This window comes from Ostrinia furnacalis, unplaced genomic scaffold, assembly GCF_004193835.3.
Source record: "Ostrinia furnacalis isolate ACB-3 unplaced genomic scaffold, ASM419383v2 OfSCF6054, whole genome shotgun sequence".
Taxonomy (NCBI): domain Eukaryota; kingdom Metazoa; phylum Arthropoda; class Insecta; order Lepidoptera; family Crambidae; genus Ostrinia; species Ostrinia furnacalis.
The window spans coordinates 60233-84545 of record NW_021136293.1 but is presented as its reverse complement, the minus strand read 5'-3'; the positions used below and the strand labels follow the sequence as shown (position 1 = coordinate 84545).

At 40.5% G+C, this 24313-nt stretch overlaps 1 protein-coding gene across 1 annotated transcript; it reads right to left on the bottom strand.

The window, feature by feature from the left end:
* Positions 1-284: 284 nt before the first annotated feature.
* Osbp (oxysterol binding protein) lies at positions 285-24140 on the bottom strand. The gene is made up of 15 exons (XM_028317093.1): positions 23892-24140; positions 23146-23334; positions 20890-21163; positions 20380-20548; positions 17702-17823; positions 16951-17028; positions 16531-16641; positions 15960-16071; positions 13501-13687; positions 11977-12064; positions 10404-10577; positions 5320-5508; positions 4425-4567; positions 1430-1620; positions 285-857 (listed from the first exon to the last, which is right to left on the bottom strand). The coding sequence occupies exons 1-15, from the start codon at positions 24032-24034 to the stop codon at positions 694-696; spliced, it is 2334 nt and encodes a 777-aa protein (XP_028172894.1). The 5' UTR covers positions 24035-24140; the 3' UTR covers positions 285-693.
* Positions 24141-24313: the final 173 nt, after the last annotated feature.

Genomic DNA, 24313 nt, shown 5'->3' with positions numbered 1-24313 from the left:
ATAGGGACAGAGTATAAAGGTAGTGAACATTTTAACTGTAAAAGATTTGTTTATATAAACAATATTATAACCAACTGATGTACTTTTTCACTGTTTCCGTTTTCTTAATAAAAATGTTGAAAATATTATTCCCGTCCTTTTTCTTTGATTTTCCTGTGTATTTGATTTACTTAGGTAGGGTTAAACATGAATGAAAAGAAAACTTAAATTTAGATATTATATTTTATTTTCATAATAATTAACATGATACAGATGTTATGGCTTTGTATTCAAATATCATTCTATTATTTATTATAATAAAAATATTAACAAATTATCTTACATCCACTTGAAAATGTACAATTTGTAATAGATCTTACAAAATATCCTAGAGCGCCGCGAGTCGACGGCGGGAGCGAATCAGTCTACCCTCACAGCGGCCAACAACACTCGACGAACAACGCGTCGCTCCGTCGTCGGCTCGCGCGCGACGCTCACAGTATAGTTCCAAAATACTGAACTGTCCTATGCATGACATTGACAGTGGGGCGCCACCGTCAATACCGGATCGCTGGTTCCGATTTGTGCCATGTTGGAAACCATATAGTTGAACGATGGTAGCGCCCCCCTGTCATTGAGTTTGGTGGGACAGTTCAGCGTGGGTCAACTATACGCGAGTCATCGTCCTACAGCGGCGCAAAGCGGCCCGGCGCGCTAGAAGATGTTGGGGCACGCGGCCCAGTCCTGGCGCTGCTTGCACTCCCAGTAGCGCCGGTTGTACAGGTGCCGCAGCGGGTCGCCCGGCGCCGCCGCCGGCTCGCGCGTGAACCACAGCGGCTTCGGCGCCGGCGGCGCGGGCAACCCACGAGCTGCCGCCGCTGAGGAACAAATATGCCCATTATCACACCGATTAACATACAAAATAATTAACTGTTCAAGTTACATGTCGTCGCTTCATGTGAAGAATCGGTAAAATAAAATTGGTTAACATCGGTTCTACTCGCACCACAGGGAAGTCACATTTTGGCCTTATTGGCCAAATCTATAATAATTTTTAACTAAAGCTGCATTGCTTGCATTCTTAAAAGTACGTTTCCTGTTCAATCATGGATGATGGATAGATGGATTGACATGTGGCAGTGGTGGTGGCCTATGTAACGAATGACAGCACAACAAAGTAAAAGAGATCTTATGTAGTTGTAAAGCCTGGTCCGTGAGCACGTAGAATTTTGTCCAATGACCCCAAGCTACCCATCCTTATCGCTCGCGCGAAATTATATTGCTATCGCGACTGTGCGACGAGCGCCCGCAGTGAGTGTGCGAGCGCGACTGCAACATAATTACGCGCGAGCGATAAGGATGGGTAGCTAGGGGTCATTGGACAAAATTCTACGTGCTCACGGACCAGGCTTTAGCAGTTGTAATTTTCCAACAAGCAGTGGTGTGTTACCTTCGGCGGCCTGCTCGAGCTCGCGGCGCGCGGCTCGCTGCTTCTCCTCGAGGCGCAGCTTCTCTGCGTTGGCGTCGTCCCACAGCCCCTCCTCCATGAGGCGCTGGTCGGGCCGCCGCCGCGAGTCAGTGGGCGCCACGCCGGCTTCAGCTTCGTTCAGCTGCGCGGCTAGCAGCGTGAAGTTATACCACCTGCCGGGACAGTACACAGTTGAGTTGAGAGCTATTACACATGAGACAGATTTTATCTGTAATTTAAAAGTAATGTTAGGCCTCCGCCCGCACACTTGTCTGTATCGAAAAATAAACTCAACATCAAATAAACCGCACCTTCCGCGACGCGAACTTTAACGATTTTCTTCTGACACAATCATGGTACCCCAACCATATTGGTGTTATTTGAAAGCCCAATAAATATCCTTAAAGAAAAACACATTTAATTTCTTAATAAATGATTAACATATACCATAAATGTGACTTGAAAAAATACCTCACTTTGGGCCCACCTATGGGATCAATTAGACCAATTTTTATGATTATAAAACCAAATAATGATTTCACGTGTCCTCTTTAACAGATGGATAGCAATTAAACCCAACTTAACAGTTTTATAGCCATAAAGGTTGGCTCTAGCGTAACTACCTATTTTTTGAAGAAGTGACTCTGGATCCTTCTAAAGACACATTTTTGGGGTAAAAACCATTCCTTTAATGAAATGAAGGTTAGAACTAGGCTTTTAAATGATACCAATATTGGTGGGAAGTGGGGATGCATACGTTTGAAAATGCTTGTCGCGGGAGGTTTATTTGACGTCGAGTGTAGTATGTACAGCGTAGTGTGGCGCGCATGTGTGTGACGATTCCATATAGCTCTGTGTACCTGAACAAGTTTCCCCTTAGGTAAAACGAACCTATGTGCCAATAAGTACGTATTCATGTAAAGTTATTCTTCTTGTAGCCTAAAAATGTAACATGTGATACCTGACACAGTCTGAGATTTCTTAGTTGATATGGACGAGAAGGTTTTTACCTGTAATGTACTACCTAATAATATGTGAGTTACAACAGGTCAATGCTAGTTCAATGAAGAGATTATAGATGAGTCTGAAAATATACAGTACCCGGCAATAAATATTGCACATCGACCTTTGGAAAGATAACACTNCAAGCTATATTGGATAGACTATAGTGTCTATGTACTGACTTGTCAGAGTCTGGCGGCGCTGCAACGCGCTCCCAGGCGACGGTGAACTTGCCGGTCTTGCAGACCGTGTTGTCGGGCGACGCCGACGTCACCGGCGCCACCTCCACGCGGCTGTCCCAGTGCCCTTGCAGCACGTAGCGCGGCTGCATGCAACACACACGTTACTAAACTACCACTTTTGGAAAGAAGAAGTGGCCTTTGTACAGCAGTAAAGAAGATAATTGTTTTACAAATAAACAATTTAGTTCCAAGGCTAGACGCTATAATGTTAAATTAGCCGTCATCATGGGAGCCACCTCCACGCGGCTGTCCCAGTGCCCTTGCAGCACGTAGCGCGGCTGCATGCAACACACACGTTACTAAACTACCACTTTTGGAAAGAAGAAGTGGCCTTTGTACAGCAGTAAAGAAGATAATTGTTTAGTTTTTTTAGATTTAGTTCAAAGGCTAGACGCTAGAATGTTAAATAAGCCGTCGTCATGAAAGCTTAGCCACCTCCACGCGGCTGTCCCAGTGCCCTTGCAGCACGTAGCGCGGCTGCATACAACACACACGTTACTAAACTACCACTTTTGGAAAGAAGATCAAAAACTGTACAGCAGTAAAAGCTTGTTGAACAAGTTATGAAAACAAAAATAAAAGCGTTAACTTTACGGAATCAGCTAAGCATGACGTCATTTTACACGAGCTCAATCAATCTTTATGGCAAGCTCCGTGTATTTTTAATTCAAATTCAAATTCAAATAATTTATTTGTGAAACACAGGTAAGCAGTATGATGTACAAACAAGATATGTGTTCAAGCCGTGATCAGCCTTGTCGGCATACAAATGTTAAAGCGTGATTTTAAGTATAATATTATGTTAAAGAAAAGTAATAATGAGCAAATTAAATGTCAAAATCATAAATGTCAGTTAAATAAATTGCAAGATTAAAATAAATTAATGCAGGGCAGTCAATTAATGTATTAAGTGACGTCACGAAATTTCTATTTATCTGTATCTCAACAGATTTTTGAAAGACAAAAGAAAGGAAGGAAATTAAAACATGCATACTCCCTGTCCCTAAGTCCATAGACTGTAAAACGTATTGTTGGTAGGCCGCCCACTGGATGGACCAAAAATCTGGTGAAGGAAGCACTTGGATGCGGGCAGCGCAGGACCGATCTTTGTGGAAGTTTTTTGGGGGAGGACTTTGTCCAGCAGTAGATAGACTATTGACAGGCTTCTTATACACGCTAAGAAATTACACGTAGTCTGCCGCAAATAAGACAAGAATTTCGTCGGATCTAGCTCTGAAAATTTGTCACAGTGCGTGTCGTATCTAGCGCATACAATAATTATATCTTGGTCAGCGCCGGAGCAATGTACAGTCAGCGTCAAATAGTTTGTGACACCCAAAGTGTCTAAATAAGTTGATAACACAACTTAATTGCAAATGTCACAAAGACGTGTTGCGAACTTATTGGCTACTTTAGGTGTCTTTTTGACGCTGACTGTACACGATTCGTGTGTGGAAACAACACAAATTCTTGCGTAGACCCGGCGACTTTTCTTAGCGCGTACAAGTGGCCTTATTTGTGTCTATGTCAAGTGTNTTTAGCAATTTAATTCGCAAAATCAATTGCACACATTTAAAATAAAGTTTGTTTACACTTTGACAAAACGTCATTGTCAGTCGTTGTTCAAGTGCGACAGTGATAACGCTCAACGAAACCGAAATTAGCCGATTGTCTCTTTCTAAAGGTCGATGTGCAATATTTATCGCCGGGTATTGTAGTGTGTGTGTACTGACTTGTCAGAGTCTGGCGGCGCTGCAACGCGCTCCCAGGCGACGGTGAACTTGCCGGTCTTGCAGACCGTGTTGTCGGGCGACGCCGACGTCACCGGCGCCACCTCCACGCGGCTGTCCCAGTGCCCTTGCAGCACGTAGCGCGGCTGCATGCAACACACACGTTACTAAACTACCACTGCTATACTCGGCGCAGACTCGTGGCAGGCGATGTAATAATAAAACAGTGCATATCACATTTTCTCTCGCACTTACACTGGTTATAAGGTGACGTCACATAGAGGCAGGCATAGCGTTATTATAATTATTGAAATATTGGCGAGTGTGCATCTCTGTTTCAATAATTACTTATGACCACACTTGCCATGAGTCATTGCGTCGAGTATAGTGGAAAGAAGATCAAAGCCTTTGTACAATAGTTAAAAAAGATATTTCACAATTTTGAAAACAAAGAAGAAATAAAACAGGTAAAAGCGTCAAAACTTTATGGCATTAGTTGAGCGTGACGTCACATTACACGCACAAAATCAAACTAAATTACGTAAGCAAATTTTAGCCGGTAGTTCTCCCACCATGCTTGATTGTTCACTCGGTGCTATAAATGTAATTTTTTTTTACATTTATAACGACGTACGGCATGCCGACAGTTCACTGTCACGTCGGAATTTTCTCCCTAATCAGGTAACATTGTTTAATTTTTTTAACCTGTTGAATGTTGGAAATGTTGATTGAAAATTTGTTTATGCTCAATTTTATGCTTGTGTGTGATATTACCACAATACAGCGGTCGGGAAGCGAACTAGATTCCTCGGATCTTGAATAGACAGCCGATCGCTGAAGGACTATTGTCGCCTTCATATAATGTAGGCGGCGGTCACGTGACAGGTGCGGTACTCACGACGCCCTGCGGGTCCTTGATGACGCCGGTGACCTTCCGCTGCGTGTCCTTGCTGAAGTAGCCGTAGGGCAGGTACTTGAGGTGCGCCACGTAGCCGGCGGCGGCGCCCGCCTCGCCCACGATGTCCATGTCGCCGTGGTTGTCCACCCACAGCTTGCCCACGATTATGTTGTGCACCGTGGTTGTCACCTGCAAGCCCAAACACTTGTATACGACGCCCTTTTGTTTGTTGTAAGGACAGTGACAGTTTTCCTTGATACTCCGAAAAACGTTATCCGAAGTTTCGAATGTTGCCAACCTTTTCAAGCAAAGCTAGATGCCAGAATTAGCGACGGTGACAGATAGATTAGAAACTACGTTATAGATGACCCACGCTGAACTGTCCCACCAAACTCAATGACAGGGGGGCGCTACCATCGTTCAACTATATGGTTTCCAACATGGCAAAAATCTGAACCAGCGATCCGGTATTGACGGTGGCGCCCCACTGTCAATGTCATCGACAGGACAGTCCAGTATTTTGGAACTATAACAGCGTTTTGGAGTAGCCCTGCTGTGGTTTGCTTGGTTACACCGTTACGATTATACTAACATAGCCCTTAGTTCTACAAGAAGAACTAACAAAGTCACGAAAAAAAATCATGATATAAATATAAAATATCTAAGTTCTTAAAATTTAGATTTTTCAATTACCATTTTAATAATGTATTTTTTAAATTATGAACATTTATGCTAATTAACCATGACAATACACGACCAAACAATGTTCAACATCGATAACTACTATTCTGACTGATGCTGAAATTATTTTACCGATTCTATAAACTACAGCAACGATTCGACAATAACAATTTCGAAATCTACCAACGATAACTAACAACAGAACTACGACGACCAATCGCCTGCTAGAGCAGTACCTTGCTCCATCGATACTGGTTGCCTCCCCGGCGGAATAGCACGAATGCTTCAGCGAAGGGCGAGATGCTGATGAATTGCCCTCGGAAACGGCTCTTGACGGCGAAGTCCTGCCACGACGTCCAGCCGCTCGCGCCCTCGCAGTAGATTGACGCCGTCGGCGGGTGGTGGATCACCTGCGCAGCGCTATCGTAGGACCACTTGCTAGCACCAGACTGACAGTCTGCTAATCCTAACTGGACTTCGATCGACAAACGTCGAGAAAGGTTTTCGAATGGATTGATTTCCGCCTCCTGCCTGCGATTTTGTAGAGTAGGAAATCGTACAAGAACGTTTATTGTTACGTACCGACAAAATTATCAATGTCCCAATGGTCTCGTGAATACTCAGCTTGAAGTAGAGACTATCTATTGTCTGATCTACGTCTAGTCGTAAGACAATTTTTCGTGACAACGCCATGACACTAGACGAACTGCTCTATCAACCAAAATCACGAATCATAATAAAAACTGTCTAACCACCTCGTCTTAACGAGTGTTTGCACTCAATTTTCTAATTTTCCAAACCTTATTTATTACTATTTACCGACAGTCTTCTAATTTCCACAGCGACGCGACAATCTTCCTCACATCAAACCTAAAGCTTTAGATACAACTTAACAACTTCATGTAAGTCCAAGAGACAAGAAGCAAGAGAGATCTTAAAGGAATAATACTACATCGAAAAAAAAAACAATATCGCAACGCACGCAGACTTTCGGAACGAGAGTAAGCAAAATTGCAAGAACACTAGGCAACGTTGCAGCATCATGGACCATGTCAGCACATTTTGAGATATACAGAGAGTACATAATAATATCATACCTTACCTTATTATCGTACCTAAAGCCTTGAAAACCCTTGAGGGAAAATGGGCCATTCATCAACTTTTTATAGACAAGGAGCAAGTGTGCTCTCAAAACAAGTGCACTACATGGAATACTTGTACAGAAAAACAATATCGCGCGTACGCTTACTCTCGGAACGGGACTATTGTAAGGACACTGGGCAAGTTTGCAGCGTCTCGCGTCATAAGTGTACAGTTTGTGACACGCACGGAGCATATGCCTGTATAGCAAGCTCCCCCAAGCCGCACGTACCTTCCTCCACGTGTACTTGTTGCCGGAGGCGGGGAACATGGCGGAGGCGCCGCCCAGCGGGATGACCTGCAGGTACTTGCCGCGGAACTTGGTGGTCATCGTGAACTCCTGCCAGCACTGCCAGCCCGCCTGCCCCTCGCAGAACTGCGCCACCATCGGCGGGTGTGCGACGCCTAGCGACGTAACTACCCTACCATCCTACCGAATGATTTCTACTAAGATTCCTAACCATATTTACTGACAATCTTTCCACAGCATCAGTCATAAAGACAGTGCTTTCAAATCAAGAATATCTGTTGGAAACCTACAAGGAGTTTTTATACTTTTTATTACTTTTTCTTCTAAACAAAATAAAATCACTTCTTCTACTTTGACAGCTCAAAAAAGTTGTTTCATTTCATACATTTTTATCCATATTTTAATTCAATAATTCAGTAATACAATAATTAATTTATGTCATAAGCAACATAAATTTGGTGCCGAAACCCGTACATAATTCACATTGTTTTTTTGTGTGCTGCTGGAAAATTATCCCGAGGGCCAACGCCGGCATAGTTGCCGATTGCAGTAGATAATTATGGCTACTCAGGTTTGTGGTGACACTAAACAAAAAACCAAGCTGTTACAAGGGCNATACCTATACTAGCTTTCCGCCCGCGGCTTTGCGCGCTCGGACTACATTATCTACATATTTTACGGAACCCTATTTTTTTCCAAAATAAAATTTAGCCTATGTTACTCGTGGATAATGTAGCTTTCGAATGGTGAAAGAATTTTTAAAAACGGTCCAGTAGTTTTTGAGCCTATTCATTACAACCAAACAAACAAACAAAGTTTTCCTCTTTATAATATTAGTGTAGATAACAGCCTAAATCTTTGAATTGAACCAGCATATCCTATACTAATTCTACATAGTTGTCAGCCTTATGCTTTCCCAGGAAATTTTGTACAACTGCTACAAAAGATTTCCACGCAAACCATTCCGCATCGTTCATAGAAATCTTAAATTTAGTGGAGTCTTTTATTAATACAGTTATTTGAAGTCCATCAAATATACCTGCTTTTAGTTTTTCAGTACTTAAACTTGGAAATTTCTGTTAAATTAACTGGAAATATTGGCCATTTTCTCCATATCATAGGCACCCCAAGCTTCAAAAACTTACGTGTGCCTTTCTAGTATCTTCGCAGATGTTCAACGCACATTATACATACAATTTGAGGCACCTACACCTTACCTTTGTATTGAATTTCAATACCGAAGTAAGCAAAATACAAAAAATTCGCCATGTTTTTCATAGTTTCACGCTGATATTTCAGTAGTATTCACCACAAACTTATCAAAATTAATCAGGATCGTTAACACAACATCTAGACGTACTATCCATAGCTAAATAGTGACATAAAATTTATCGATGTTATTGTAATAATGACTATTTGCGAACAAGACGGGAAAAAAACTAAAATGAGGGTAGTCGACAAACTAGAGCTGATGAGTTGAAATGAAGTATGTCAATATATTGTAGATTACCCATATTATCGATCGTATATACAAAAAGAGCTGCACCAAAAAAAAAAAATTTTTTTGCAGGCCTGTGTAATCGGTTAATTTCGGCTCGTAGAGCGTTATCTCTGTCGCATACTACCTATACGATTGACAAAACGTCATTGACAAAACATTATTCAATGAAAATATTGTCCGAACCCTTAGTATTTCTCTTCGACAAATACTTTAACACATTGTGAACCACTTTTCTTTCACGACTATAAAAAGTTTTTAGCAATTTNGCAACGATATCGACAATAACAATTTCGAAATCTACCAACGATAACTAACAACAGAACTACGACGACCAATCGCCTGCGTAGAGCGATACCTTGCTCCATCGGTACTGGTTGCCTCCCCGACGAAATAATACGAATGCTTCAGCGAAGGGCGAGATGCTGATGAATTGCCCTCGGAAGCGGCTCTTGACGGCGAAGTCCTGCCACGACGTCCAGCCGCTCGCGCCCTCGCAGTAGATTGACGCCGTCGGCGGGTGGTGGATCACCTGCGCAGCGCTATCGTAGGACCACTTGCTAGCACCAGACTGATGGGCTGCTAACCCTAACTGGACTTCGATCGACAAACGTCGAGAAAGGTTTTCGAATGGATTGATTTCTGCCTCCTGCCTGCGAGTTTCACCGAGTAGTAAATTGTACAAGACCTTTTATTATACCTATTGACAAAACCTTGCATATTCCCATGTTCCAGTAGTCTCGTGAACTCTCAGCTGAAAGTGGATACACTTTGCGTCCTCTCGTCTACACAAACTTTAAAAAAAAAAACAAACCAGATGTCATGAAAATTGCCATGAGACTAGCTGTCCGCTATGCCCACACTAAAACTCGAAACCTAGCAAAAACTATGTAAGAAGGAATCTACCATCCTGAAGAGTTCTTTTTAGAATTCCTAATTTATCATATATTCATCTTTTTCTTTCCACAGCATCAAGACAATCTGCTTCACATCGTACGTAAAGTCTTGAATACATTAGAGAACAAATGGATCACTTATCAATTTAATAAGAACGCAAAGGAAAAACAAGGAGCACAACGCACTTGTTTTCGAAACGAAAGAAGGCAAAATTGCACAGACACTGAGCAACGTCGCAGCATCACGAGTTACGTCAATGTAAATTTTGTGATACACACAGGGTATATCCACAATTCAAATATGCCAAAGCCACATTCGCACGTACAATACAATCGACCTCAAATTGTACCTTGTGCCTAAAGAGGACCCTATAGAGGACTAATGGGCCACTCATCAACTCTTATAGACAAGAAGCAAGTGTGCTCTCAAAACACGAACATTACATGGTGGAATACATGTAATTACAGAAAAACAATATCGCGCGCGCGCTTACTCTCGGAACGGGAGTATTGCAAAGACACAGGGCAAGTTTGCAGCGTCTCGCGTCATAAGCGTACAGTTTGCGACACACACGGAGCATATGCCTGTATAGCAAGCTCAACCCCAAGCCGCACGTACCTTCCTCCACGTGTACTTGTTGCCGGAGGCGGGGAACATGGCGGAGGCGCCGCCCAGCGGGATGACCTGCAGGTACTTGCCGCGGAACTTGGTGGTCATCGTGAACTCCTGCCAGCACTGCCAGCCCGCCTGCCCCTCGCAGAACTGCGCCACCATCGGCGGGTGGTGCGACACCTAGGATGGGCAATTTTGAGATACGGCCGAAAGGTTTGGTGGTGGGATCATTGTGGTGTGCAGGTGAGTTACGTCAGTTTTTTTTTTATAAATGACCATTTATTTATTATTCCAAACATCTTAAAAGCTAACAGAATACAAGTTCCAAAGTGCTTATAAGATTTAGTTATTTGGGAGGCAACCAACGAATCTTACACAAATACAAAAATTTTACACCACTAAACATAAACAAAGTGTTGGTCAATTACAGGCTGCCACGACATGCAAATGCGACTATAATCTGTAGTTTTTTAATTCGGATGCCATACGCATTAAAAAATAAAAATAATAAAATAAACTCGGGAGAAAATAATAAAATAAACTCGGGAGAAAATAATAACATTAGATATCTCCAAGATGTGACAACTATGCTATGATGATGTCAAATAGCAAATATTCGACAAGTTTAAAAGTTTACTTAGGCATTCAAACAACTTACATCGTGATAAGTTCTGAGTCTGAGTAAAGCTCCTTAATACAAGGCTATTTTTCAAGTGTCAACACGCATGTTATTCAGAAAGACCTAATTTTATTATGTAACATAGAACAATACAATACATTACTAAAATTGTAAAGTAACCCATTTATTTCCCTACACACCAGTATGATCAGAAATTCATCAGAGGATAGCAGGTATGGGATAGGCGAGTGCTGGGAGGATTGTATTGGAAACAGGCAGGAGGAGGAAAACATAGGATTTTTGAAGGTAGGGACATCGGGAACACAATATAACATCCAGTATACAACTATATCACAAATAACAATAAAAAAAGTGCCAAGGGGTCATCCATAAACTAAGGCGTGCTTTTGTTAGGGTTTTAATAGTTATCTATAGGCCACGGTAGTCACTCACCATCGAATTAATTGTGTGCCTGTGTTTGCTTCTTCAAACAACAAAAACAGAAAGATTCTAGCTGATATGTCTTATGGATTATGGATAACCTCCTCACAAAAAAATATCAAAACTTATAGCTCTCAGTTTAAAGTCGATCTAAGTATTTAATACTGGGCGACTCAAGGCGATCAAGGTATGATAGATGGCCAACATGAGCCATTTTATAGGAATTTTACTTGACTAATTTAAGAAACTGTTAAAGACGTAGCAGGATTAAAATACGTAATCCTGATGTAACGAGTCGTCAAGCATCAAATATTTTTTCCTTGATGGTAAAAAATGGTCTTATTTATAGATAGCTAAACAATATTTTTTGCCATTCTGTGGAATCTTGATAGAATAAAAGAAAATAATGTGTAACCATTCATTCGTTAAATACAGTTTTGCAGCAAAAACAATGTTTTGTTCAGGTAGATTTGTGTCTCAAAAAATGTTAGGAGAGTAAAAAAGAATATTGTTACTTGCCTGTTCCGATATAGACCGCCACCCGAGGTCCGACATCCGATCACATTCGAATGTCTCACCAAGGAGAGGATTGAATGGTTTATTCGTTCTGAAACAATTACATATTAAATGTTTATAACGTGGGCAGTTAAATGGTTTTTGTGAGGTAAACTTGAAGTTAAACGAGGTAAAAATTAATAGAATCTATTAATAAATAGAATAAAATCGCAGCTTCTCTTCAGAAGTTGCAAGTCATGTAGCTCCGCATCCGCTACCTAGCTTTGCGTCTATGGATAGTCATAGAACGCAACTAAAGCCTGGTCCGTGAGCACATAGAATCCCGTCCAATGACCCCAAGCTGCCCATCTTTGTCGCTCGCACGTAATTATGTTGCTGTCGCGCTCGCACACTCACTGCGGGCGCCCGTCGCACAGTCGCGACAGCAATATAATTACGCGCGAGCGATAAGGATGGGTAGCTTGGGGTCATTGGACGGGATTCTACGTGCTCACGGACCAGGCTTTAGCTGCGCTGCGTCGTTCCGCGCCGGTGGACAGGCAGCCATACGGGCGTGTGTTGACGAGTCGGTGTCTACCAGGTCCAGCATTGGGCCGGTGTAGGCGCTACGTCGGCCTGGGTAGGAACCATAAAGTTAATATATCTAGCGGAATAGAGCAACAAAGAACTGAGCGAGCGAGATGTCACTAGCAGCAACACTGTGATAAAAAGGATGAGTGATGCCGTCGCCGTCACGTCAAACAGAACCGTTTTCTGCAATTATTTGACAGTTTCAAGTTTATAGATGACCCACGCTGAACTGTACCAAACTCAATGACAGGGGGGCGCTACCATCGTTCAACTATACGGTTTCCAACATGGCAAAAATCTGAACCAGCGATCCGGTATTGACGGTGGCGCCCCACTGTCAATGTCATCGACAGGACAGTCCAGTATTTTGGAACTATACGTGAGTGACATAGTGGATGTTTATGAGAAGTAAGACTTCAGAAACGTTCAGTGATTATCTGTACAAAACATTGAAATAATCCTGACACTGACACACAAGTATCATCCAAAATTGGTTTCGTTGACAGCTCGTGGTTGTTGCTCTATTCCGAAGGGATATTAACTTTATGGTAGGAACTGGCTAGTCGAGGAAACAGTCTCAAAAAGTCAAAAGCCTAAGCAAGATAGCATTTATTTTATTTTATTTTATCCACAACGAGGAAGCTCTTGCCCTGTATCTCACCTGATGGTAAGTGATTATCAGGCCGAAGGTAGAAGCGGAATCCTCAACCACGAAGGAACTGGCTATCTTACCTCTAACTGCCGGAACAAAACAATGCTGTTAACATTGTTGTTATGGCGACAGACTTAGGTAAGATGGTGGTAGCTAGCCAGGCGGACTTAGAACAAGCCCTACCACCAACCAAACCGAACAGAAAAAACTGCCCCCGCNGCCCCCGTTGGGAATCGAACCCGGGACCTCTGCGTCTGAAGCAGGTGGTCATACCACTAGACCATAGAGGCGGTTAAATAGCATACCTGTTGGAGGTGGTTGCGTAGGAGGAGACGGTGAAGGCGGCCACGTAGGCCAGCTGGTGCGCAGGGTCACTGAACTGCGTGGCCTGGTCCAGGATGTTGGAGTACTCGTAGTCCTCCGTCAGCCGCTGCAGCATAGACAGCGGCTCGCTGAAGTTCACCGGGATCGGGATCTTGGACAGCTCCTTGCCTGGAGAGTATTAGCAGAGTAAATACAAATGGGTAGGTCATCTTTATAGAAACGTACCGAGCGCGGTTTGTATGTGAGCGCGCCAATACGTATGCGGCGCGCACGCACACACTGACAAAATTCGGCGCAACTCCCCGCTAATCCACGCTAAATTGGCGCACGCTCACATACAAACCGCGCACGGTGCATTCTATGAAGATGACTTACTTATTTGTATTTACTCTGGTATTAGAAAGAAACATTTAAGGCCTATTCAAACCTGAGCGATATTAGCTGCCGCTGTGGGTAGAGGTACATACCACGCGGGTTTCGCTCAGGTATTTAGTATCGCCGCAGACGGTAGCGAATACCGCTTAGGTATGAACAGTAATATTACCGCATACCCACTGGGTTTTCTCTGCCGCAGACGGTAGCGAATACCGCTTAGGTCTGATTAGGCCTTTATTGCAATGGACATCACAGACAAAAGATCAAAACACATAAAAAATAAAATAAATAAATAAATAAATAAAATAAAAAAAGACAGAGATAACACACCCTGTCGCACAGCAATGTCCATCGCAATGGGACCCCACTCAGCATATTATGCCGTGGCCCACGATGAGGAAGGCCACGACGCTGGTTTTCAGTGTGCCCCACTTGGAAGTACGTTAACTCAGGCGATTATATCGTTCCACTTCCACAGTTTCCAGTTTATATTCGGGACGTGTATAAGCGCCCTAGAATGGGCCTAAGTACTGAATAAATTATTTGGATTTGACGAATTCTAATGCTATACAAAATTGCACATTTCAACCAGACCTACTAACTATGGAGGGACTAGCAGAGATCGTAGGTGTACGGGATTACACACCCTCCCTAATGTGGTTTTCGTATTACTTATTTTCGGATAAATTTCTGAAGTAAATCGCTGTTGCTCATATCAATATTGACATCGTATGCTCATTAATCATCCGACTAATTTCATGTTCGGCAACAAAATATATAGTTACATGGGGCTCTATATTGAGACCATTAAACTAACGTTTACATACCTACATCGCAATTTCAGTGTAATCAGTAAATACAATGAAAAAACAAACCCTGAGAAACGAGTGCCAATGTTAAAATTTGTAAGTAACTTTTCTTATCAATGTCATTCTCAATAAACAATGCGTAACGTTTACGAGACGGCGCGATAAGTCGGAATAACTTGGCGTCCGTCGGCGTCGCGCGATATTGCACGTGCAGTCGTGATATCGCACACTTTTAGCTTGTCTGAGTTTTAATAAAGATTACACGAGTTATACGAAAAGTATTGCGGTCTTTGACCGATATAAATCGAAATGACATTATAATAACATCTATTAGTCACAGAAAAAAATACGCAAGTAAATAAGAAGACTAAGAACAGGAAATCGTATACAAAAAAGTTTGTGTTCTGTTTTTTTTGTACTGTTATCTGTTTTTTCACATGCAATATCAGTATATTGACTAAATAAAACCACAAGTGTGAACATACGGATACGTTAATTAATGTAATTGCAGCAAAAACCATGAGTAAAGAATTCTGAGCAATACAATATCAAATTGTAATCTCTCTAGATGATTGCAACGACCGATAGTTGATCTCGAGTCAACCTCACATTGGATGTAAGAGCAACGATTTTAATTATAATTAATATGACTTTCGATTTATTGAAGTCAGAAGGCAATTGACCTCGACATAACATATTTCTCTGGCTGAGAAATGACAGTTATTTTCTTACAATGTCACTTATATTAAAGTAGCGAATATAATTATGTAGAAAACAAACACGATGAGACATAATTATATATTTCATGCAGAATGTAAGTATAAACAGAAGCAATAGTTAGTTTCATTGTTATTTTTAACATTTGTTTACTACTAATTATCCAATACTAACAGATAAATAGATAACATAACTCACAGTTTTAATAAGTCTAACTGAACTATATTCGGTAGACACTATTTAATTAAGCAGGCGCCATATTGTTTTTAATATCCCTTGCATACATTCTAAATATCACACATTTCTCTGCATGAAAACACCATCAACTACAGCTTGTACTTGTCTCTCCAGATCTATCCTCTATGTTTTAAAGGATTTGGAGGTAAACGAGCAGACGGATCACCTGATGGTAAGTGATTACCGTCGCCCATAGACACCCGCAGACCCAGGGGCGTTACAGGTGCGTTGCCGGCCTTTAAGGTGAAGATGCGCTCTCCTCTTAAAAGTAAACCTGTTATGTGAAGTAGATCTGCACTCACCTATACAGTTCTTCATGATGGACCACAGGCTAAGCGGGTAGTTGGGCTTGTCGGGCACACGCGTGCGCCGCGGGTGTCCGTCCACCGTGCTCGTTAGCTCCGACACGTGCGGCTGAACAAAAATGTTTCTTATTCGTAAATCATAAGGTTTATAATTCTCAGACACTATGGTCGCCTGGAAAATAATTTGAAGAGATAAACTAAGGCGATAATGGCCCAACAGTGTCGGCAACGGCCTACTTGTTCGAGATTCGAAGCACGCTAGTTCGATCCCCAAAAGCATTATATTTGGCTTACTTGAAGAGGCACCTCATAAAAATATTCTTTGAATCATCATATTTACAACACTCAAACTTTTCTTATCAACAATATTGTACTAGTCCATGCATGTTCCTTAGTAAATAACAGTGTTATAAACATGAACCAGATACATGACTCAGAAGTAAATATACAAAATTCCACAGACACACAAAGTTACAGTACTAGTCTAGTACCCATAGTACAAGCTTTGCTTAGTTTGGGACTAGAGGCGCAGTGTAAAAATGTCCAAGGATATTATTTATGTACTTACCCAAACTTTGACATCCTGTTTCTCGCTGTCGGGCGCCTTGCTCGCAGTCGCGTTGGCTTCTGCGCCGCCCATCGCACTTTCTGCTCTTTCCTTGTCTTCCACAAATATCACCTTTAAAACAATAAGCATAGGTATCAATATGGATTGAAAGCAATTAATTCAAATATTACTTTATTCATACCTTTTATCATCAGACAGATTAATTTCAATAATTATAAAATAAAGCATAATTTTATAGTTAACATTGTTCTTTTTAATTACTAATAACTAATATGTATTAGATTGAAAAGCTAAAATTATGATAGGAAAAGTCCGCAATAGTACAAATACAAGAAAGGTGTCATCTATTTTGATATATGGATACAATAAATATAAACATTCTAAACACAATACAACGTAATTATTCTCGTATTTACTAACCTGTTGTGTTTCCGTTACAGTCTCGCCCTCAGATTCATCTGAGCTTTCCCCGCTCTTTACTTTGTTTTTCCTATTGACCTGTAAATGACACGTGATATGAATTATGAGCGATGTCGCGTCACGTCACGGTCTGATGCCTCTAAACTAAACTCAGCAATTTCTGTATTGCATTTAGACGCTACGAAAGTGAAGACCTTGGTATTATCATTGGCCGTAATATAATGGACAATGTATAATGACCTTGGACGTTAATGAGCTATCCAATAATACCCATCTATTAAATAATGAGATAATAATGTGTAACTTTGTCAGCAAACAGTTGATTTCAATGAAACAATGGACAGGAACATACAATGAATTAATTAAGAAACCAGTTTGTAAAAAATATTATCTTTAGTGAAGTAATTTTGCTGGTCTTTTTTTAAAGGCTGAAAGTTATCAGTGTCAACTTTATACAAGGTTTTGTTTTTTGTTATAATATAAATGCCTATGTTTGTGACACAGATAAGTAAATAGTCCTCAAATGCATTAACACTCAACAGAGGACCAATTGCGTAATGTTAACATTCAAATAAGAATTTTCAGTTTCAAAATTGCCTTTTCATGAACACATGACTAGTATATTCGTTTTAACGATTCACACATCAAGAGACACTATCAAACTGACTAAAATTGCTACGTCACTTCCTTCTGAGGCGTGCTATTAGGAAAGTAAATAGATGTCCAACAAAGTATNCAAAGTAACACTTACGGGCACTTTAATCACAAAGGAAGTCTTATCCTCCATGGCAGAAGACACACCCTCCTCCACTGCATCGAAGAATTCATGATCTTCATCCTCTGTCTCGTTCCCCTGCCCCGAACCGTTTCCACCTATGTCAATAATAAATGAATTTATACTAAAAATAAATAACAAACTTCCAGAATAGTTGAAAAATAAATCAAATTAATAATACAAATCAGAAACTTTTCTTTTCCAATGTTGGTTATTTTTCACCTCACTATTACATACATAACACTATTTCAAATTCTTGTATTAAACAAAGTAATCAAGTTAGTCACAGTGGCAAAGCCTTGATAGAAATGGTCACTGTTAATATAATCTCTCTTGATTTCATTTGTATGAGTCATATACAATTATTATCAACTAGCTGGAAAATGGGTAATTATTTACAAACATACTCAATCCACAAGCATAATGTAGACATCAAATTGAGACTAGAACTGCATGCTTTGATAACATATTGTGGGCCATTAAACTAAATGAGCTGACCACTCTTTCTCCATATCACTGGGCTAATGCTGTGAAATCAATTACAAAGCATGAACTTTACTGATATCTACTATGTGATTGGACTAGTAACATGAATTCCTTTTACTGTAGCTAACTGCTGAGTAAAAAACTGAATAAGCTAAATTAAACAAGAATAACGTCACTTTGATCATTCCTTGGTGGGCTCAGTATATTGAAAAAATAATTTATGCACCACTGTAATGCACTATTCATTTCCCTTTAGCAAAAGCCAAAATATAATGTATACCTATAACGAAAAAACAAAGTAAAATAAGTTAATTGAATGCTAATTAATTGTGACGCGAAAGCGTAACCTATTCAGCACTTTTAGCCAGTCATACATTTCTATGCCTTATCATGGTTGCCTTAGTAACAAGCCATTTGTGGTGAATGCTTTCATCACTGCTCAGCGGCATGTTGGTGGAAGTGATAATTTAAACAATAGGTATGGATGTTCAACCACTTTCGTGGATGCGGCCCAGGTGCCAACTAGATGAACGCAAGCCATTCAAACAGGCCGAATGCATTCTCGCCAACCGAGTCTTCACTTACCGCCCATGACGTATTGCATGTGATGATGTATCATTCAATTTGTCATAGCAAATAACCTAAACAGAGCGATGTTATCGCAAAGCTAGCGCTACACAAGGCCAAGAACACAACAAACGCGACGGTAAACCTATAGTCGAACTAGGGCACTGCCCAAAGGTAACACTTCGACGCGGCAGACGATAATTAAATAAACGAATGCGTAATGCTCTACCAATTACGACTGCATTGCTTTGTAGAGTAAAACAACCTTGAGATCGTCAAAAAACTGCAATCTACCAAAGGAGAATCAATGATTACATTTTGGAATAAGACTGTCTTACGTACCAAAGCCAAATTTTAAATGTTAAACATTATTTTAACACTGTATCACTTTCTACAAATTTAAAAACACGATAAACCTTTTTTTTTGTTTAATTTTTAATCCAACATTCGCCAATAAAATTTACTTTCGTTCGATTTTTACGTCCGTCAAAGCTATGATGCGTTCCGTTCCACGTAGAATTTGTTGCGCGACAAACATTGGAAGCGTTCAATGATTCTTTTTTTTAGAAGTAGAAAAAAGGGTATCCGTCGCAAATTCCTCGTCGGTAGATAGACACCTACCTACATCTTTTTATATCATTAAAAATATCGAACTATACTATCTTTAGTTAGGACAAGATAGTAAAATTAAATTATTTATTTATTTACTAATCTATTGATATCTTTTCTATTTAATAAAATTCTGACGATGATACACGGATACACGACACGCACACGACCTGTGTGACCTGGGTCAAAAGAACAAGTGATGGAACTTTTACCCAAATTCCACAACCATATTATACTCTTAAAGCGATAAAAAACGTATTTACTTTTTCTGGAACAGTACAGTAGTAACATTCTCTCTTTCCAGCAGTAACTCTTGTTCTTTCTGGCCCTCTAGCTGGTATTCTTTTTTGAACTATCTCGCTTACTCACCTGCATACGGGGTGCTACGATCAATGATAATTTCTACAGTAGCGTTGTCTCGCGAGTTGCTCTACTACTTCTGGAAGGCGCATCATCTGCTATGTCGCATACGACTTGTTCACTCACCCGAGTCGTGCTGTATCACTACACGAGTTGCTTTACTACGATATGGATATGATACGGAGTATATTCTCTTCTTGTGCTCTATTTACAGTACAGGTGTCTCGCTCACTCACTCGTGTGCGGCGTGCTACGCGCGGTGACCGTCTTCTCCAGCGAGTCGTGCTGTCTCGCGAGCTGCTCTACTACTTCTTAGAGGCGCGTCTTGTGCTGTCTCATGTTGTAATGCAGGTGTCTCGCTCACTCACCCGTGTGCGGCGTGCTACGCGCGGTGACCGTCTTCTCCAGCGAGTCGTGTCGTCTCGCGAGCTGCTCTACTACTTCTTGGAGGCGCATCTTGTGCTGTCTCATGTTGTAATGCAGGTGTCTCGCTCACTCACCCGTGTGCGGCGTGCTACGCGCGGTGACCGTCTTCTCCAGCGAGTCGTGTCGTCTCGCGAGCTGCTCTACTACTTCTTGGAGGCGCATCTTGTGCTGTCTCATGTGGTAATGCAGGTGTCTCGCTCACTCACCCGTGTGCGGCGTGCTACGCGCGGTGACCGTCTTCTCCAGCGAGTCGTGCTGTCTCGCGAGCTGCTCTACTACTTCTTGGAGGCGCATCTTCTGGTCTCTCTCGTGCTGCAACGCGCGGCTCATTCGAGCGCTAGATGCAGCTGCCGCACTCATGAATTCTGAACACGCCTGATGTAAACAAGTTAAGATTAAGAAAATTAATTTTTAAACAACTAACATCATGATTACGTGCATCAAATGCACCTATGTAAATCAGTCTATACCTTTTTTCTACTCGCTTTCTGTGATCATTTGTTACGTACTGGTATAACGGGTATGTAAATTCAAGACAAGACTAGACTTCTGGGCACCAGTGATGTAACCGTTACCTCATGAGATTCCATACAAAAAATTCAACATCCAAAACACTATTTGTGCGTTCACAACCCAATTACTTAAAGTTTTTAATAGAAACACGAAACTTGGCAAAGTATTTAAAATTTCATCGGTGGCTTGCCAAAAACACTTACATTCATCATCGCGTTGCACGATATCCTAAAGAGAGTCGCGCGCTCCGACACTTGTTTCGTGGTGTCGGTGGGCGGAGTCTCCAGGTCTACGAGGGAGCGCTGCAAGGCCGCCCCGTGCCTGGCGACGAGCTCGGAGCAGGTGCGAAGGTCGTGGAAGCGGGCGGCCAGCTCCCGGGCTATGCCACCCGCGTCCTCGCTCTCGCCCTCGCCGCTTCCTACAGCTACTGGACCAGATGACATCTGGTCCTCGTCATCGTCAGATTCTTGTGCGCGACTGAAATGTTAACAGCTTATCGCTACTTGGCCTTTTTAGACAAAAACTATTGTTTTATATTGAAGACAGTCTTATCAATTCTATGGTTATTCTTCAACTTAATAATTATTATTAATAACCTTGAACATAAATGTAACACATGCCAAATGAGTTCTTATAAGAATCTTATTAGAGGTTTCTAATTCATAGCATATTTTATTAACTTTCAACTTATTTACATACTAATGGGTCACTGCAGGTTCAAAGTACACACAAGAGCTACATCAGAGTTTTAAAGCCAAGGTTCACGGCGATAATCTCGCGTGAGTTCAGTATAATGAGGATCATTTCGATTTTTAGCTGTGAATGCAGATTTATAGGGCTAAGAAATCCTTAATACACAGTGCAAAAATTTTTGTTCTACGACGAAAATTGACGAAGTTATGGCCAAATTACTAAAAAAGTTCACTGACCGCCCGGCGCGGGGACGATGACGTCATTATATCCGATCCGAACGCTACCGGCGTACTGCATGGATAGAAAATATTTTTTTCTAGCCAAATTATCAGTTTTAGAGAAAAACTTGTAATGACATTTATTCATCAGAATAAAGTAAGCTATCGATAGGTAATTTTTAAAAATGGAAATTGTGAAAAATAACGCAAAAAATCCATACGCTCATACGATTTTTTTTTTTGATAACCAGCATAACTTGCCTCAACACCCAGTTCCGGCTTGACGTTGCATTACGGGACACCCTGTATGTGTATATGTATATTTATAAATGTATATATATATATATTAAAATAAACATGCGATGTGAAAAAAGAAGAGAAACAAAAGAAGTGTGCTAGTATAAGATTAATATCATTGTGGTTGCGTTTAGAATCTTTCACAGCTTAATGATTTCTAACTGCTTTGCTGAACGATCCTTCTCACAACTAAAAAGGTTAAAAAACCCGCAAAGAACAAAAATCCGTCCAGACAAGCTTAATTATTTAGCATTAATGTGTATTGAGGCAGACATACTTCGTCGGATAAATTTCGACGATGTAATCTCGGAGTTTGCTCTGATTAAGGCAAGGAAAATAATGTTTTAAGTTTTACATTTTACCTACTACACTTTCTATTTTGATGAACTTACATTTTATACTTTATACCTTCCATTCCATTCCTTCCATTTCCATTTAAGTAATAGAGGGCCTACACAGGCTCTGTGCTTAAGGCCTCGGATACTCTTAATCCGCCACTGCTGAAATGTTAACAGCTTATCGCTACTTGGCCTATTTAGATGACAATCGTGTTTTATACTGGAGACAGTCTTATCAATTCTATGGTTATTCTTCAACTTAATAATTATTATTAATAACCTTGAACATAAATGTAACACAAGCCAAATGAGTTCTTATAAAAATCTTATTAGAGGTTTCTAATTCATAGAATATTTTATTAACTTTCAACTTATTTACATACTAATGGGTCACTGCAGGTTCAAAGTACACAAGAGCTACATCAGAGTTTTAAAGCCAAGGTTCACGGCGATAATCTCGCGTGAGTTCAGTATAATTAAAATAAATTAATATTAAATCATTATTCATAACAGCTGGGTAATGTTTAAGTCATGTCTTGACTGCTCTTTCATTTGACCCTTATTTTTATTAAAATACTATATTCAATTGTGGAATGTAGGTGGATGAATTAAGGTTCAAAACCAGTGATTTAATTTTTTTTCATGGCAAGATATCTACTACTGCCACAACAATGTTATTGTATGTTATTTTTATAATTTGTGAGATTATTATTCTGCCTACTTTGTCAATTTCAAGATTATTTGACAAGACTTGTATTAATAATACAAAAACTTTAACTCAAAAAAGAAATAATGTAAATCAGTATGTAGGTAGTTTTTAGTGTGTTATCAGCATTCAGAGGGTTAAGGCGTTATACATTTCCAGCACCGCCACCTTAGACCCAGTAATGACTGGCAACCAACTAACACTAACATCGCTTTCGCCTTCGCCAGCTCGAGTGCAGTCACCCAGCTTTGTCGTTCAACTTCGTCGTGGGCTCGGATGTGAAACGTCTGTGTTCCTCCGTTGCTGATGACAAACGTGCAGGAATCCGCCGTGTGGATCAGAGCACCGAGTAAAGAGATGGTCCCACGACATGTGTGAGCCATCTCGGCTTGATTCCTATAAAAAATGTAAAAATTAATAATAAAGACAAAAAACATTGATTGATATTGAAATAAATAAATACAGCACGAATTATGAGATAACATTATCATAATTAGTTCAAAACTGTCTCATGGTCAAGTCTGATGAGACATTGATATTGGTGGTTGTTTTCAGGAATGGCTCAATAAATGTTCTACGAGACATATATTATTGCATATTATATTAGGCATAAACATACTTTTAGGGTTTGTAAATTGTTTGAATTAACTACTCCAAATATACAGCCATCAACATAGTACATAATTAGTTTCTACAATGTGTTTATTTAACAATGTTACAGTTATTATACGAATCATGCCAGTAAGTTGTTGAACTTATATTGTAAGAAATAACTACTAAAAATAGGAAAACCTAGCACTGCGTCATACTGCGAAAAATCACAGTGAACATCGTTCGTGACCAGATGTGATGGTATGTGTATGTATATCTCACTTAAGACAGAATTTAATCTGCAAATAAAACTGTGAAATTGTGATGATGTACCGACTTTTTATAACTTTTTATTTATTTACCTGTAATACGACAATAATCCGTTCGACAACACGAACCATCTCCGCTGATAACCCTTGAGGTAATTTGTCCACTTAAAAAGCCAGCCTTTCTTTTCTGGATCACCAGGGATAGGCTGACCCTTAGGCACAATTACGTCAGACATTTTTGTAATGTTAAACACTGCTCAGACATGGAAATTCACGAAAAACATAATACAAAATTCCATCAGCCACGTCCGTCTTCTTCCACCATCACACAGCATAGATTAAAAATTTCTAACTGTCAAATCTATCATTGATTATGATGACGTAGATACCAATGAAAGAAAAACATGGAGTAGGCATGAAGATAGCGCTCCATTCTTAATTTAACTTCTAAATTAAGTGAATATTAATGCTATTCAATTAATATAATGATCCTCATTATTATATTAAAACACATT